This window comes from Oratosquilla oratoria, chromosome 17, assembly GCF_046742065.1.
Source record: "Oratosquilla oratoria isolate Oo_2021 chromosome 17, ASM4674206v1, whole genome shotgun sequence".
NCBI lineage: Eukaryota > Metazoa > Arthropoda > Malacostraca > Stomatopoda > Squillidae > Oratosquilla > Oratosquilla oratoria.
In genome coordinates, this window is record NC_134793.1 from 4,625,542 (window position 1) to 4,640,056 (window position 14,515).

The 14,515-nt window shown below is 39.6% G+C and overlaps 1 protein-coding gene across 1 annotated transcript in view; it reads right to left on the bottom strand.

The window, feature by feature from the left end:
- Positions 1 to 655: 655 nt before the first annotated feature.
- The window catches only part of LOC143034213 (uncharacterized), a 32,683-nt gene continuing 18,823 nt past the window's right edge, over positions 656 to 14,515 (bottom strand). Inside the window, exons 2-4 of the mRNA XM_076200154.1 lie at positions 1,954 to 2,649; positions 1,030 to 1,034; positions 656 to 865 (exon numbers count right to left, since the gene is read on the bottom strand). Coding sequence (XP_076056269.1) covers positions 656 to 865; positions 1,030 to 1,034; positions 1,954 to 2,524 — 786 coding nt within the window. The 5' untranslated portion in view covers positions 2,525 to 2,649. The remainder of the gene's footprint in view (positions 866 to 1,029; positions 1,035 to 1,953; positions 2,650 to 14,515) is intronic.

Here is a 14,515-nt window from a genome sequence, read left to right on the forward strand (position 1 = left end):
CCTTCCTCATCCCACCACTCACTAATTTTCCTTCTATTTTCTCCCATCCTCCTTGTTCCACGCACCACCTTTGCACACCTTATGACTCCCTCCTTGAACCATTCCCATTCCTCCTCCACTTCTGGTTTTACTCTATCCTTCACTCCCTCCCACTCCTCTCTCAGCTTCTTCTTGTACTCCTTCTCCTTTTATTTCTAATTTAAGCAGTTCACTCAAAGTGCCTCCCAATCTTCTGCCCTTCTCCTCTTTCTCCACCTATTCTCCACTCTCAACTTACCTTCCACCAAAAAGTGATCTGATATTTCCCCACTCTCTCCCCTTTGAACATGTACATCCTACTATACTCTTGGTTATCACTATAAAGTCCATTAATGCTCTATCTGCCACACTTCCACCACCCTCTCCCATGTGCACTTATGCTTGACTTTCTTCCTAAACACTATATTTGCTATCAACTCCCTAGACACATCTCCACCATCAACTCTCCACTACGATTTTTTACTGAAACATCATATTTCCCAATCACTCCTTCTAATGGTTCATTTCCTACCCTAGCATTAGGGTCTCCCAATACAACTATATTGACATTTCTCCCTAATACCTCTATACAGGTAAAACAAAGGGGATGCCATGCTGGACTCCAAGTGGGTAGGCATCACTTGTGTATGCCTTTCTGCTGGTTTGATCCAAGCCGTTGGAAGAGTGTGATCTTTTCATCATACAAATCATACAGGAATGGCTTCTCTCCAATGTCTATCCTCATATACCTTGTGAGAGAAGTCTTATGTGAAAAACCAGAATCAAAGAGGTCACACTGGAAAGGCTTTTCTCCTGTGGGAGTCTTCATCTGCTGTGTGGGATAACCCTTTTGTGAAAAAGCAAAGTTACACAGGTCACACTAGAAAACCTCCCCTGTGTGGCTCTTCATATGCTCTGTGAGAGAATCCTTTTTTGAGAAAGCTGCATTGCACAGGTCACATTGGAAAGGCGTCTCTCCTGCGTGGGTCTTCATATGCTTTGTCAGATCACCCTTTCTTGAAAAAGCAGAATTGCACAGGTCGTACTGGAAAGGCTTCTCTCCTGTGTGGGTCCTCATATGGTTTGTGAAAGAACCCTTTAGTGAAAAAGGAGATTTACACAGGTCACACTGGAAAGGCTATTCTCCTGTGTGGGTCCTCATATGTGTTGTAAAAGAATGCTTTTTTGAGTAAGCAGAATCGCACAGGTTGCATTGGAAAGGTTTCTCTCCTGTGTGGGTCCTCATATGATTTGCCAGATTACCCTTTTGTGAGAAAGCAGAATCACACAGGTCACACTGGAAAGGCTTCTCTCCTGTGTGGGTCCTCATATGACTTGTGAGATGACTCTTTAGTGAGAAAGCAGAATCACACAGGTCACATTGGAAAGGCTTCTCTCCTGTGTGGGTCCTCATATGACTTGTAAGAGAATTCTTTAGTGAGAAAGCAGAATCACACAGGTCACACTGGAAAGGCTTCTCTCCTGTGTGGGTCCTCATATGACTTGTAAGAGAACCCTTTTGTGAGAAAGCAGAATCACACAGGTCACACTGGAAAGGCTTCTCTCCTGTGTGGGTCCTCATATGCTTTGTAAGATTACTCTTTACTGAGAAAGCAGAATCACAGAGATCACACTGGAAAGGCTTCTCTCCTGTGTGGGTCCTCATATGATTTGTGAGATAACCTTTTACTGAGAAAGCAGAATCGCACAGGTCACACTGGAAAGGCTTCTCTCCTGTGTGGGTCCTCATATGACTTGTGAGATTACCCTTTTGTGAGAAAGCAGAATCACACAGGTCACACTGGAAAGGCTTCTCTCCTGTGTGGGTCCTCATATGCTTTGTAAGATGACCCTTTATTGAGAAAGCAGAATCACACAGGTCACATTGGAAAGGCTTCTCTCCTGTGTGGGTCCTCATATGCTTTGTAAGATCACTCTTTTGTGAGAAAGCAGAATCACAGAGATCACACTGGAAAGGCTTCTCTCCTGTGTGGGTCCTCATATGCCTTATGAGATTACTCTTTAATGAGAAAAGAGAATCACACAGGTCACATTGGAAAGACTTCTCTCCTGTGTGGGTCCTCATATGCTTTGTAAGATTACTCTTTAGTGAGAAAGCAGAATCACACAGGTCACACTGGAAAGGCTTCTCTCCTGTGTGGGTCCTCATATGACTTGTGAGATGACCTTTTACTGAGAAAGCAGAATCGCACAGGTCGCATTGGAAAGGTTTCTCTCCTGTATGAGTCCTCATATGATTTGTCAGATTACCCTTTTCTGAGAAAGCAGAATCACACAGGTCACACAGGAAAGGCTTCTCTCCTGTGTGGGTCCTTATATGCTTTGTAAGATTACCCTTTCTTGAGAGAGCAGAATCACACAGGTCACATTGGAAAGGCTTCTCTCCTGTGTGGGTCCTCATATGCTTTGTAAGATCACTCTTTTGTGAGAAAGCAGAATCACACAGATTACACTGGAAATACTTCTCTCTTGTGTGGGTCATCATGTGATATCTAAAACAAATCAAGATGTAGCTGTGCTATAGATGCCACACCAGATCCTCTTCATTACATGACACCTATGGATTCTATGGATAGCTCTTCCAAAGGAATGGTGATAGTTACCCTCCTCCTGGAAAATATGTAATCATAAGATTGTCATCTAACTCTTTGAAATTGTGTAATATAGTGTTATAGGATTGTGAGTGTTGTGTACACAAACCATTTAATATTCAAGTCCCTTTATACCTAAACAGACCACTTGTACTTGCCATAATGTAACATGAAATATAAATACTAACAGATATAGTGCTATTATATATTGCATTCTACCTTTACTTTAGAAATATGTTGTAAACTATCCAATAGCTACATGCATACTCACCCCACCACAACTGGAATGACTAAAATTTTGCTCTGGCTTTTTCATCATGTCATGAGATTTGGAAGTAAGAAATAGCCCAGATGGCCAAAGCAGTCATATTTTAACATAATTCCACAACATTCCATGTTTGGGCTCACAAGACCAGAGTCTATATATGACAAACCCTAGGAGGGCTTATTCAGTTCATCTCATCTGACCCAAATAAGTGATGCAAGTCGTCACATCCTTTCAGATAAACTGGTAAGTGATATACCTGTGTTATTATTTCTAAATAACATAATAAATGAAATTGTAGAGGAAATTTCCATTTTTTTTTCTTGTCACATTAAGTAAAATATCTGTTTGTCTAATAAAAAAAATATATATTTTGGTTATACCTACTAAAACAATCTCAACAATCATGATGTAATCAGGAAGGAACTGGTATTAAAGATTCAATCCCAGTAAATGTGGAAACAGCAGGAGGACAATGTACAATATCAGAATTAGTGCTTTCACATGTTCAACCTACAGGTCCTTTAAACACAGGCATTGCATACACAATCTCAGTCATCTTCCAGGAAGCCTGTGACTTCCTTACCAGTTGTGACACTTGTGTGATAATATATATATACATACACCAAAGGCTTTTTCCCCTTTACAAGGAAGGTAGCCAAAAAAAACAAAGACATAGAATCCACTCCCACCCATTCCATCCCCACATACTCCACTCCCATCCACCACCCTCCTCCCCTCTTGTCTTGGCTCCTCAGTAACCCCTGCATCTCGCCCACTGCCCTTGGTAAGAAGTAGTGTCGCAAGACATAGCACTTCCTCATTAAAATGGTGATCCCCCCCTCCTCATCCCCTCATTTAGAAATGGAAAAGATGGCTAAGAAATCCCGTCAGGATATATAAATTTATTTTTCACACACACTCCTTCACTCCCCATCCCCCACCCACTCCCTTTCATGTATTACAGCATCATCCATACACAACCATTCTCCATTTACCCAAATCTTCTGTCTTCTCCTGTCCTTCCTCAACAGATATTCCCCTCTTTCCTAATGCCCCTTTTACCCCATCCATCCATCTCATCCTTGATCATCCCCACATGTCAACTCCTACCTCTGCCTTCCACAGGTGTTTTAATAATCTTTCTTCACTCATTCTCTCCATGTGTCCAAACCATCCCAATACTCTTTCATCAACCCTATCTCCCAAATCCCTTTCCATCCCTGTTCTCCTCCTCACCTCCTCATTTCTCACTCTATCCTGCCTAGTAACCCCTATCATACTTCTCAGGCACCTCATCTCAAACAGGGTTGCGGAGGCGGAGTCGGAGTCGGAGGGAGTCGGAGGTTTCAGCTGGAGTCGGAGTTGGATTTCTAAGAGTACTAGGAGTCGGAGTTGGAGTCGGAGTCGGAATTTTTTTATCCGGCTCTGACTCCTTAAGTCCAGTAAAATAATTTTTTTAACATGGTTTCCCTGTTTGATTTTACCAGTTGCACAATTCAACAGTTTTTGTATGGTTTTGCTTTTATTTTTGGAGGCAATAGTGAGTGTGCGCGGTGTATATGTACACTAAGTGGTCTCTCCAGATGGAAACAAAAAACAATCCATTGATAATAATAAAAAAAAAAAAAAAAAAAAAAAATACACAATACTGACAAGCTATCATTGTCAGTCTGGGTAAAAGTGCTTGTGGTCATGTATTTGTATTTGTTTCCTGTAAGGAGAGTGATACTACATATATATATATATTTATATATACATATATATATATGTATATATATGTACATATATATATATATTTATAAATGTGGGTAAAAGTAAGGTGATGAGATGTACAAGGGGTGAAAGTGGCAGTAGACTGGAAGTGAACATTAAGGGAGAGCGACTGGAGGAAGTGGATAGTTTTAGATACTTGGGTGCAAGTGTAGCAGGAAAAGGTGGAGTGAAGGTGGAGGTAGAATGTAGATTGAGAGAAGCGAGTAAATGCCTTGGTGGTTTAAAGAGTGTAATGAGAAATAGACATTTGGGAATGGATGCGAAGAGGAGACTGTATGAAGGAGTGATTGTGCCAACAGCACTGTATGGGGCAGAAACGTGGAACATAAGAGAAGAAGAGAGAAGGAGTTTGAATGTGTTTGAGATGAGGTGTCTGAGAAGTATGGCGGGGGTTACTAGGCTAGATAGAGTGAGAAATGAGGAGGTGAGGAGGAGAACAGGGGTGAAAAAGGATTTGGGAGAGAGGGTTGATGAAAGAATATTAGGATGGTTTGGACACATGGAAAGAATGAGTGAAGAAAGACTAGTAAAAGAGGTATGGAAGGCAGATGTGGAGGGAGTGAACATGAGGGGACGTCCTAGGATGAGGTGGATGGATGGGGTGAAGGGGGCTTTGGGGAAGAGGGGAATGTCTGTTGAGGAAGGAAGGGAGAGGACGGAAGACAGAGGTGAGTGGAGAATGGTTGTATATGGATGATGTTGTGACTGCATGAGGAGTAAATTTTGACGCAGCCCGAAGGGATTTCTCCCCGTCCTCTCCTTATATGCAAAGGGGGACGGAGAGGGGGGGTCGCCGATTAAATGAAGCGGCCTTGCTGTGGATGTACTGTGTCTTGCAACACTGCTTCTGACCCAGGGCGGTGGGCGGGGTGCAGGGATGACCCGTCATCCAGGAGGTGCTCAGATGAGAGGAAGGGTGGGAGGGGTGTGGAGTGTATTTGGGGATGAAATGGGTGGGAGTGTTTTTATGCCTTTCCCTTTTTGGCTACCTCCCTTGGAAGGGGGAAAAAGCCTTGGTATATGTATGTATGTATGTATATATATAATATTTAGTACTGTACTGCAATGCTTCTACTTCAACATAAATAAACATCAATTCGTGCTGCCACCATGTGACGCATTGTGTGCTACTAGTACTAACTAATGTAAACAAACAACAGATTCTGCCTGAAGCAATATCTCCCAATGAATTTTCTTTTCCCTCATTTTCGGTAGTTTTATCACAATTTCCTTTAATAGAAAAATGCTAGATTATGATAAAGCTACTTCAGAATATGAAAATCATATGTTTATCAAAGAAATTTAGTGGTTTGAAATATACAAAATAGAAACAGGCTCCTGATCATGGTTACTAGTGAATACGATAGGCCTACAAGTGAAGCAATGAAAAATAGAAATCAGAGTAAAGAAAATCATGAACCATTTTAATCTAATTTAAAACTGATTATGTTATAAAGACAATTGCAAATTAGGCCTAAGTGTACCAGATATTTATGCTTTAACCCATTACCATAATTCTATCTATATACAAAAGGCTTTTTCCCCCTTATCAGGGAGATAGCCAAGTCAAAAGGCATAAACCCACTCCCACCCATTATCCCTTCCACACTCACATCTTAGCTCCTCGTGGACAACGGGTCATCCCTGCATCCGGCCCACCACCCTGGGTCAGAAGCAATGCAGAACACAGCACATCCACAGCAAGGTCACTTCACTTAATTGGCAAAACCCCCCCCCCCTCACATAGAAAATGGAGGACAGGGAGAAGTCCCTTTGGGCTGCGCTAAAGTATCATTCACACTTTCCCACTCCCCAAACCCTCCCCATCCTCCCATCCCTTCCCTTTCTTTTCATCACAGTATCATCTATACACAGCCCTTCTCCACTCATCCGTATCTTCTGCCATCTCCCTTCCCTGCTCCACAGACATTCCCCTCTTGCTCAACACCCCTGTCACCCCATCCATCCATCTCATCCTCAGTCGTCCTCTCAAATTCACTCCCTCCATCTCTGCCTTCCATACCCCTTTCACCAGTCTTCCTTCATCCATTCTTTCCATGTGTCCAAACTATCCTAATAGTCTTTCATCAGCCCTCACAGCCAACTCCTTTTCCACCCCAGCTCTCCTTCTCACTTCCTCGTTTCTCACACTATCCAGCCTTGTAACCCTCACCATACTTTTCAGACATTTCATCTCAAACACATTTAAACTCTTCCTCTCTGCCCCTCTCAGATTCCATGTCTCCCCCACACAGCACTGTCGGCACAATCACCCCTCATACAATCTCCTCTTTGCATTATTGCCCAAATGTCTATTTCTCATTACTTTTTTAAATCCCCCAAGGCATTTATTTGCTTCTCTCAATCTACAGCTTGCCTCTACCTCTATTCCTCCCTTTGCAGCCACATATGACCCCAAGTACCTAAAACTATCCAGTTCCTCCAGCCTCTCCCCTTCAAGACTTACTTCCAACTCTCCAGCATCCTCTCCTCTTGTACACCTCATCACCTTACTTTTACCCACATTCACCTTCAATTTTCTCCTATCACACACCCTCCCAAACTCAGTCACTAACTCTCCCAATACCTCCTCTGACCCTGCCACAAGTGTAGTGTCATCAGCAAACAACAACTGACTTACCTCACACTTTTCTCCATTTTCCGCAACCAACTCTAGTCCCTCTTGCATTTACCTCCCGTACCATCCTATCCATATACACATTGAACAGCCATGGTGACATGACACATCCCTGACGTAGTCCCACCTTTACCTCAAACCATTCACTCTCTCCATTTCTGATTCTAACACAGGCTCTACTACTCTAATAAAAACTCTTGACTGCTCTTAACAGCTTTCCCCCAATACCTGTCTACCCTATCATAAGCCTTTTCCAAATCCATAAAGGCCCAAAAGACATCCTTACCCTTTCCTAAAGCTTTCTCACAAATCTATCTTATCACAAAAATCTGATCCACACAGCCCCTACCTCTCCTAAACCCACATTCCTCCTCAGCTCCTCACCAATTACTTCCTCTGTTCCTCTCCTAATTCTCTCAATTATAACCCACCCATACGCCTTCCCAACTACACTCAACAAACTGATCCCTCTGAAACTACTACATTCACACTTGTTCCCTTTTCCTTTGAAAAGCGGAACTATACATGCACTCCTCCAGTCCTCTGGTACTCTACCCTCCCTTAGACACACATTAAACAGCTTCACTAACCAGTCTACTATTACTTTACCTCCCTTCTTCAGACACTCCGTATGACACCCATCTAACCCAGGTGCCTTACCTGCTCTCATCAATTTAATCGCTACTTCCACCTCATCTTTTCTTATTTTTCCCTCATTTTCCTCACCCATCACTGTCATTTTCTTTGCCCCTCCCACTGCTATCACCATTCCCTCCCTATCCTCCTCTACATTCAACAGTTCCCTAAAATATTCTGCCCATCTTCCCCTTATCGCTTCCTCTTCCATTATCATTTTTTTATCTTTGCCTTTTACCTTTTCTTCCCTACCTGAATCAACTTCCCTTCCTCTTTTAATCTTTCAATAATAGTAAAAAGAAAATATTTAGACCAAATCTTGTACATTGTGTAATGTGACCTTGGTAAACACAAATATTGATATACTGGTATACGGAATAGTCTGTAAAACCCTACCATTGATAGTAGCCTATTGAGTGACTACCGGACCTCAAATATTACCTACAAGATATACAGTTTGCATGATTTGGCTATTTTTTTTTTTTTTGTAGGAATTGGTAAACAATAAGCATTGGATGCAAGAACAATTTAGATTACTTTGCCAAAGTTTTCTACTTTTCCCAGTGATGTAGCCTAGGCCAATTGTAAGGTCCTACCTGTTGTATGATAAATGCCGATTATGAGATAGGCTTAACTAACCTCTCAGTTTGTTGGCCTAGGCAATCTCCATAGGCTAACCTAGCAAATCATTGGCAGTTTGTATTATTTCTAAAACTTTGATGAAGAGAGTGCATATACAGTATATGTATGTATGTATACATATATATATACATATATATATATATATATATATATATATACAGATAAAACCTATTTCTTTTGGTACATGTTGATTATCAGGTTCTTTAAAGAAATAAAATAAAGAAATAAAATAAAAGAAATAAAGAAAATGAAAAATAAAACTAATGCTATAATAAAGAAATTGATTCTTTTTTATTTTGTTTTTTATTTTTTGATTATTTTTATTGTTTAATCTTTATTTACTTTATTTCATTTTTTATTAAAAAAAAAAAAGATAATAATAATAATAATAATAATAATCCCAAAATAACCTTATAATCCACATTTACCTTTCTTTTTACCATAGATTGTAGGGTCGAGTTTGTTTTTCCTAGACTATAGGCTGCCTCTATTCATTGGGTAGTCTAGGACTCTAACCTATATTTCTCATAGGCTAGTCTAACCAACCATTTTCATCACATTAAGATATCAGTTTACCCTACTTATATAAAGTACAAACTACTATTTTTTTATTTGCAAATTTCAATTAAGTAGTCTATAAGTTCTATAATTATGAATAAAGCCTATCTTTTTAATGTTTACAAATAAGAAATTTGTATAGATTTTAGCTTTAACCTCGTTACAACATAATACTGGTAGATTTAAGGAGCATATAAAATATTTTATTATAAGAAATTTTTATAGATTGAATTTTTAACCTAGTTATTAACGTAATAATATGGGTGTATTCAAGGTACAATACATATATTTTGTTATGTTCTTGAAAGCTTTGTCTGAATTTTTACCATTATAGTAATTGGCAAGCCAACAATAGCTGTAAAATACTGTCTATAGATGTGCACTGTGAAATAATTTGTTGCTATTGTGCAAATAGAAAGCAGGTCTCATTATTCCAAGTTTAAAAAATCTAAAGAATTTGATATGTTTTGTGTTGAGAAAATTTAATAACTATCCAGTATAGAATAGTTTTATAGCTAGTTACAGGATATGTACCATTTATAGAAGTTTCCAGAATGTAGTTTGTATTAATGTTTCATTCATTCTATACTATGGGAGTTATAGCCAGAGGAATGTATTTCTATTTTTAATAAATACTCAATAAATATAATCATTTATTCAAATTCCTGAATAATTTGTCAATTGTCAAGTGACAGAGATTATTTTTATCTTTAGATAATTTAAACTAGCTACTTTACCTTTGTTGACAGTCTAATTAAAATTATGTCAACATCTAGAACTCCATCATGTACACACGTACATGATGACAATAGTATATATCCACTACGTATGCACTATGCACATACGTCTTCATGTATGTAAAAGTCAATGGAAGTGTTTTTGTGTGGTTTACTGTTTTGTAGGAGCTATGTCATGCTGGGATAATGCCCTGAGATAAACTATGACCAGTCTCAGAGGCCAGATAGGAATGACATTAGAGCATATGTCACAGCATTTGGTGATGACTGAAAAGGGGAGGAACAACAGCAGCTATGAACAGTGTGCATAGGGGAAGGTTGTCTCTTTCCTGAACAGACTCCTGGTTTTTATGATAACATGGTGAAATTAATTCTGCAGTAAATACTAGATAGGGCACCCTCCATTAACCTTTCCTCATCATGATTTGTCACATATTTTCCTAATATTGTGATAGAAAGTTTATGAAATTGGACATATGAAATAACAGAGGATTTTGTTTGTGGGGGGGGGGGCACAAAGGAAAAAGAAAATATATAGCTTGAAGTGGCAACTCTGCCATGACAGATTTGAAAGTGCTCATAAGCAGGTAGATGATTATGAGCATAGATAATACCATTATATACTTAATATGTATATGTTTATACGAATATACGTGCTTGTGTGCATATATATATAAAGCTGGTTGAGTGTATATGTGAGTATATTTATCATACAAGTGAATGTTTCACGTAAAAAATAATATACATGAAAAATATTTATAAAATGCTTGCTGAATAGGTGTGGGAGGCTGGTATATGGATCTGCAGAATAGATTTCCACATAGGGGTCAAGGAGTTAAGGAGTCGGGAGTCGGAGTCGGAGTTGGAGGAATCAAAGGAGTCAGAGTCGGAGTCGGAGTCAGAGGAATCAAAGGAGTTGGAGTTGGAGTCGGAGTCGGACCTTATACCATCCGACTCTGCAGCCATGATCTCAAACACATTCAATCTTCTCCTCTCCTATGTTTCATGTTTCTGTCCCATAAAGTGCTGTTGGCACAATCACTCTTTCATACAATCTTCTTGTAGCATTCATTCCCAAATGCCTATTTCTCAGTACGCTTTTTAATCCCCCTAGGTATTTAACTGCTCTCAATCTACATTCTACGTCCACCACTCCTTCCTTTCCTGCCACATTTGCACCCAAGTATCTAAAACTATTCACTTCCTCCAGTCTCTCTCCCTTAATACTCAGTTCCAGTCTGTTGCCACTTTCTCCTCTTGTATATCTCATCACCTTACTTTTACCCACATTCATCTTCAAACAACAACTGGCTTATCTCCCACTTTTCTCCATTTTCTTTAACCATCTCTAATCCCCGACCCATTATCCTTGCATCTACCTCTCACACCACCCCATTCATATATAAATTGAACAACCAAGGTGACATAACACATCCCTGGTGAAGTCCCACCTTTACCTCAAACTACTCACTCCATTTCTGAATTTAACACAAGCTCTACTACTCTCGTAAAAACTCTTGACTGCTCTTATCCCATATATCTGCAATACCTCCCATGGTGCCCTCCTGTCTACCCTGTCATAAGCCTTTTCCAAATCCATAAAGGCCCAAAAAGCATCTTTGTCTTTTCCTATAACTTCCTCACATATCTGTCTTACCACAAAAATCTGATCCACACAACTCCTACCTGTCCTAAATCAACACTATTCCTCACCAATTACTATCTGTGTTCCTTTCTTAATCCGCTCAATCAAGTTTCTCCCATAAGCCTTCCTAACTACACTTAACAAACTGATCCCTCTGAAACTACTAAACTCACACTTGTCCCCTTTTCCCTTGTAGAGTGGAACTATATAGGCATTCCTCCAGTACTCTGGCACTCTACCCTCTCTTAAGTTAACATTGAATAACTTCACGAGCCACTGCACCATTTTTTTTTTTTTTTTTTTTTTTTTTTTTTTTACATTCTACATGACACCCATCTAACCCAGGTCTTTTCCCTGCTCTCATCATCTTAACAACTGCCTTCACCTCATCTTTTCCTTAATTCTCTTCAATTTCCCTCAGTTACTATCATTTTCTTAGCATTTTCCACTGCAATTACCTTTCCCTCCCTATCCTCCTTCACATTTAGCAACTCCCTAAAATACTCTGCCCATCTTCCTCTCACTGACGTCTCTTCCATTATCATCTCTCCATCTGCACCTTTTACCTTTTCTTCTCTACTTAATTTGCCTCCTCTTCCTCTCTTAATTTCTTTCTAAAACATCTTTTAATTTCAAAACTTTCTGTCATACTCTTACCCCATTTCATATCTGCTCTCCTCTTTGCCTCTTTTATGCTTTACTTGTCTTCTCTTTTCTTTGTACCTCTCATATGATTCTCTCATCCTATTTTGTAGCCAATCTGTGAATGCTTGCTTCTTCTCTTCTACAACCTTCTTTGCTTCCTCATCCCACCACTCACTACTTTTCCTTCTATTTCCTCATGTCCTCCTTGTTCCACACACCATCTTTGCACATTTTGTGCATCCCTCCTTGAATTATACCCATTCCTTCTCCACTCCTAATTCTACTCTATCATTCACTCCTTCCCACTCCTCTCTCAGCTTCTTCTTGTGCTCCTAATTTTCTTTCTCATTTATGCACTTTACTTTATGCACCTCCCTACCTTCTGTCCTTTTCCTCTTTCTCCATCTATCCTCCACTTTCAACTTACCTTCCACCAAAAAATGATCTGATATTCCCCCACTCTCTCCCCTTAGAACATATACATCTTAACTATTCCTACTATTCTCCTGGTTACCGCTATACAGTATACAGTAGACCATTAATGCTCTATCTACCACCCTCTCCCATGTGCTGTCATGCTCGACTTTCTTCCTCACTGTTTTTGGTATTATCAACTCTCTTTCAAGACACATCTCCACCATCAATTCTGCACTACAATTTTTCCTGGAACTCCACACTTTCCAACCACTCCATCTGTTGGTTCATTTCCTACCCTAGCATTAAGGTCTGCCAATACCACTACATTGACATTTCTCCCTAAACCCTCTATGCACTCATTTAAATCAATCCAAAAGGCCTCCCTCTCCTCTACAGTCTTCTCACTACCAGGCCCATATGCACTTACAAAAACCCACATGTCCCTTCCCAGTTTCACTCAATACCAACACATCCATCTTTCTTCTCATAAACATACTACCTATCTCTTCCCTTTTACTCTCATCTGTACCACATCCATTCACATTAAAAGACCCAAACCTTAGGTTACTGGTCAGAAAACTATCAGACCCTCTTATGCCTTTACTTTTTTTAGGAATGTCCTCTTTGTGGAACTTTTATTTGATATTAGTATTATCTCAGTTTAGAATGTGTCCCTGCCTATTAACATTAATCAATGTAAAGTTGGATATTTTATGAGTTTTGGTCCCATTTGAGCATTTCCCACCTTGAAGATGACAGCATATTTGCCGAGATCATTTGATCAAATAATGTAGTTGACAGCAAGAATGATTCCTGTCCCAACCTCTTCAATGATGCTGAAGAACATGCTACCAAAGAACATACCCCTACATCTTACTGGTTTGTGACATACTATAAGGATAACAGAGGTAACTTTATCCATGCTACTAAGTATCTAGAGAGACTGGAGTGTTCCCTACAAATAACTTAAACAAATATGGTAAAGATGATCTGAGATAAGGACTTAACACCGGCCCTGATGCTCCTCCATCTACCTTGCCCTTCAGATGGAATTTTCAAATCCATCAAACAACACTGAACATTCAATTACTACAAAGCACATTTCCACAATCAAGACCTACGTAAATTCTCAGAAATATCAATTGTGCCCTGACAATGCTTACAGAGTGACAAAAACAAGAGAAAATAGTAGCATGCTCACATTTCATGGTCCATATCTCCCTGAGTGAGTAAATATTGGTCCTGTTTCTCTCCCAATAAAAGCTTTCATCAATTGTCTTTTACAGTGTTACCAGTGTTATGAGTTTCACCATGGAAGAAAGAATTGTACAAATGGTCCTCGATGTGGTCATTGCTCTGTCCTTGATTCATTTCCTACTATTGATTGTGAATCAGAACTTCATTGTTTCCATAGCAGAGAAGCTCACTTAATACATTCTCAACAATGCAAAGAGTACTGTCTTAAACAAGACATTCTTCAACTGGTTAGTCTTGGTAGTGCCAAGCAAGTACTTCATTTTAGACAGATGGATGGCAGAGCAAAGACATATGCCTTCTCCTTCCACTTCATCCCTGTCCTCCACTCCTATGAGAATCCTGCTTCCGCTGTTCAGTCCAGAGCAAGTTATCTATTTTGTAAAGTTACAATGTATCATCAACAGATCCCTCCACCTCGTCTTTAGCAATGCATCTCATTGCATCTTCAACAAAACCCTCTTCTACATCATTAGCAAAACCCTCAGTAACATCACAGACTCCCAAAACACAAGTCCATGCTCACACAAATTTCTAATCAAGAACCCATATTAAGAATAGTGAATCAATACAGACACATTTTCAACAACAAAATCTGGTATGCAGCAATGTGTTACCAGAATTTGTTCTTAGATCCTCTGATATCCATCCCTCAAAATAATTTCTCCCTAC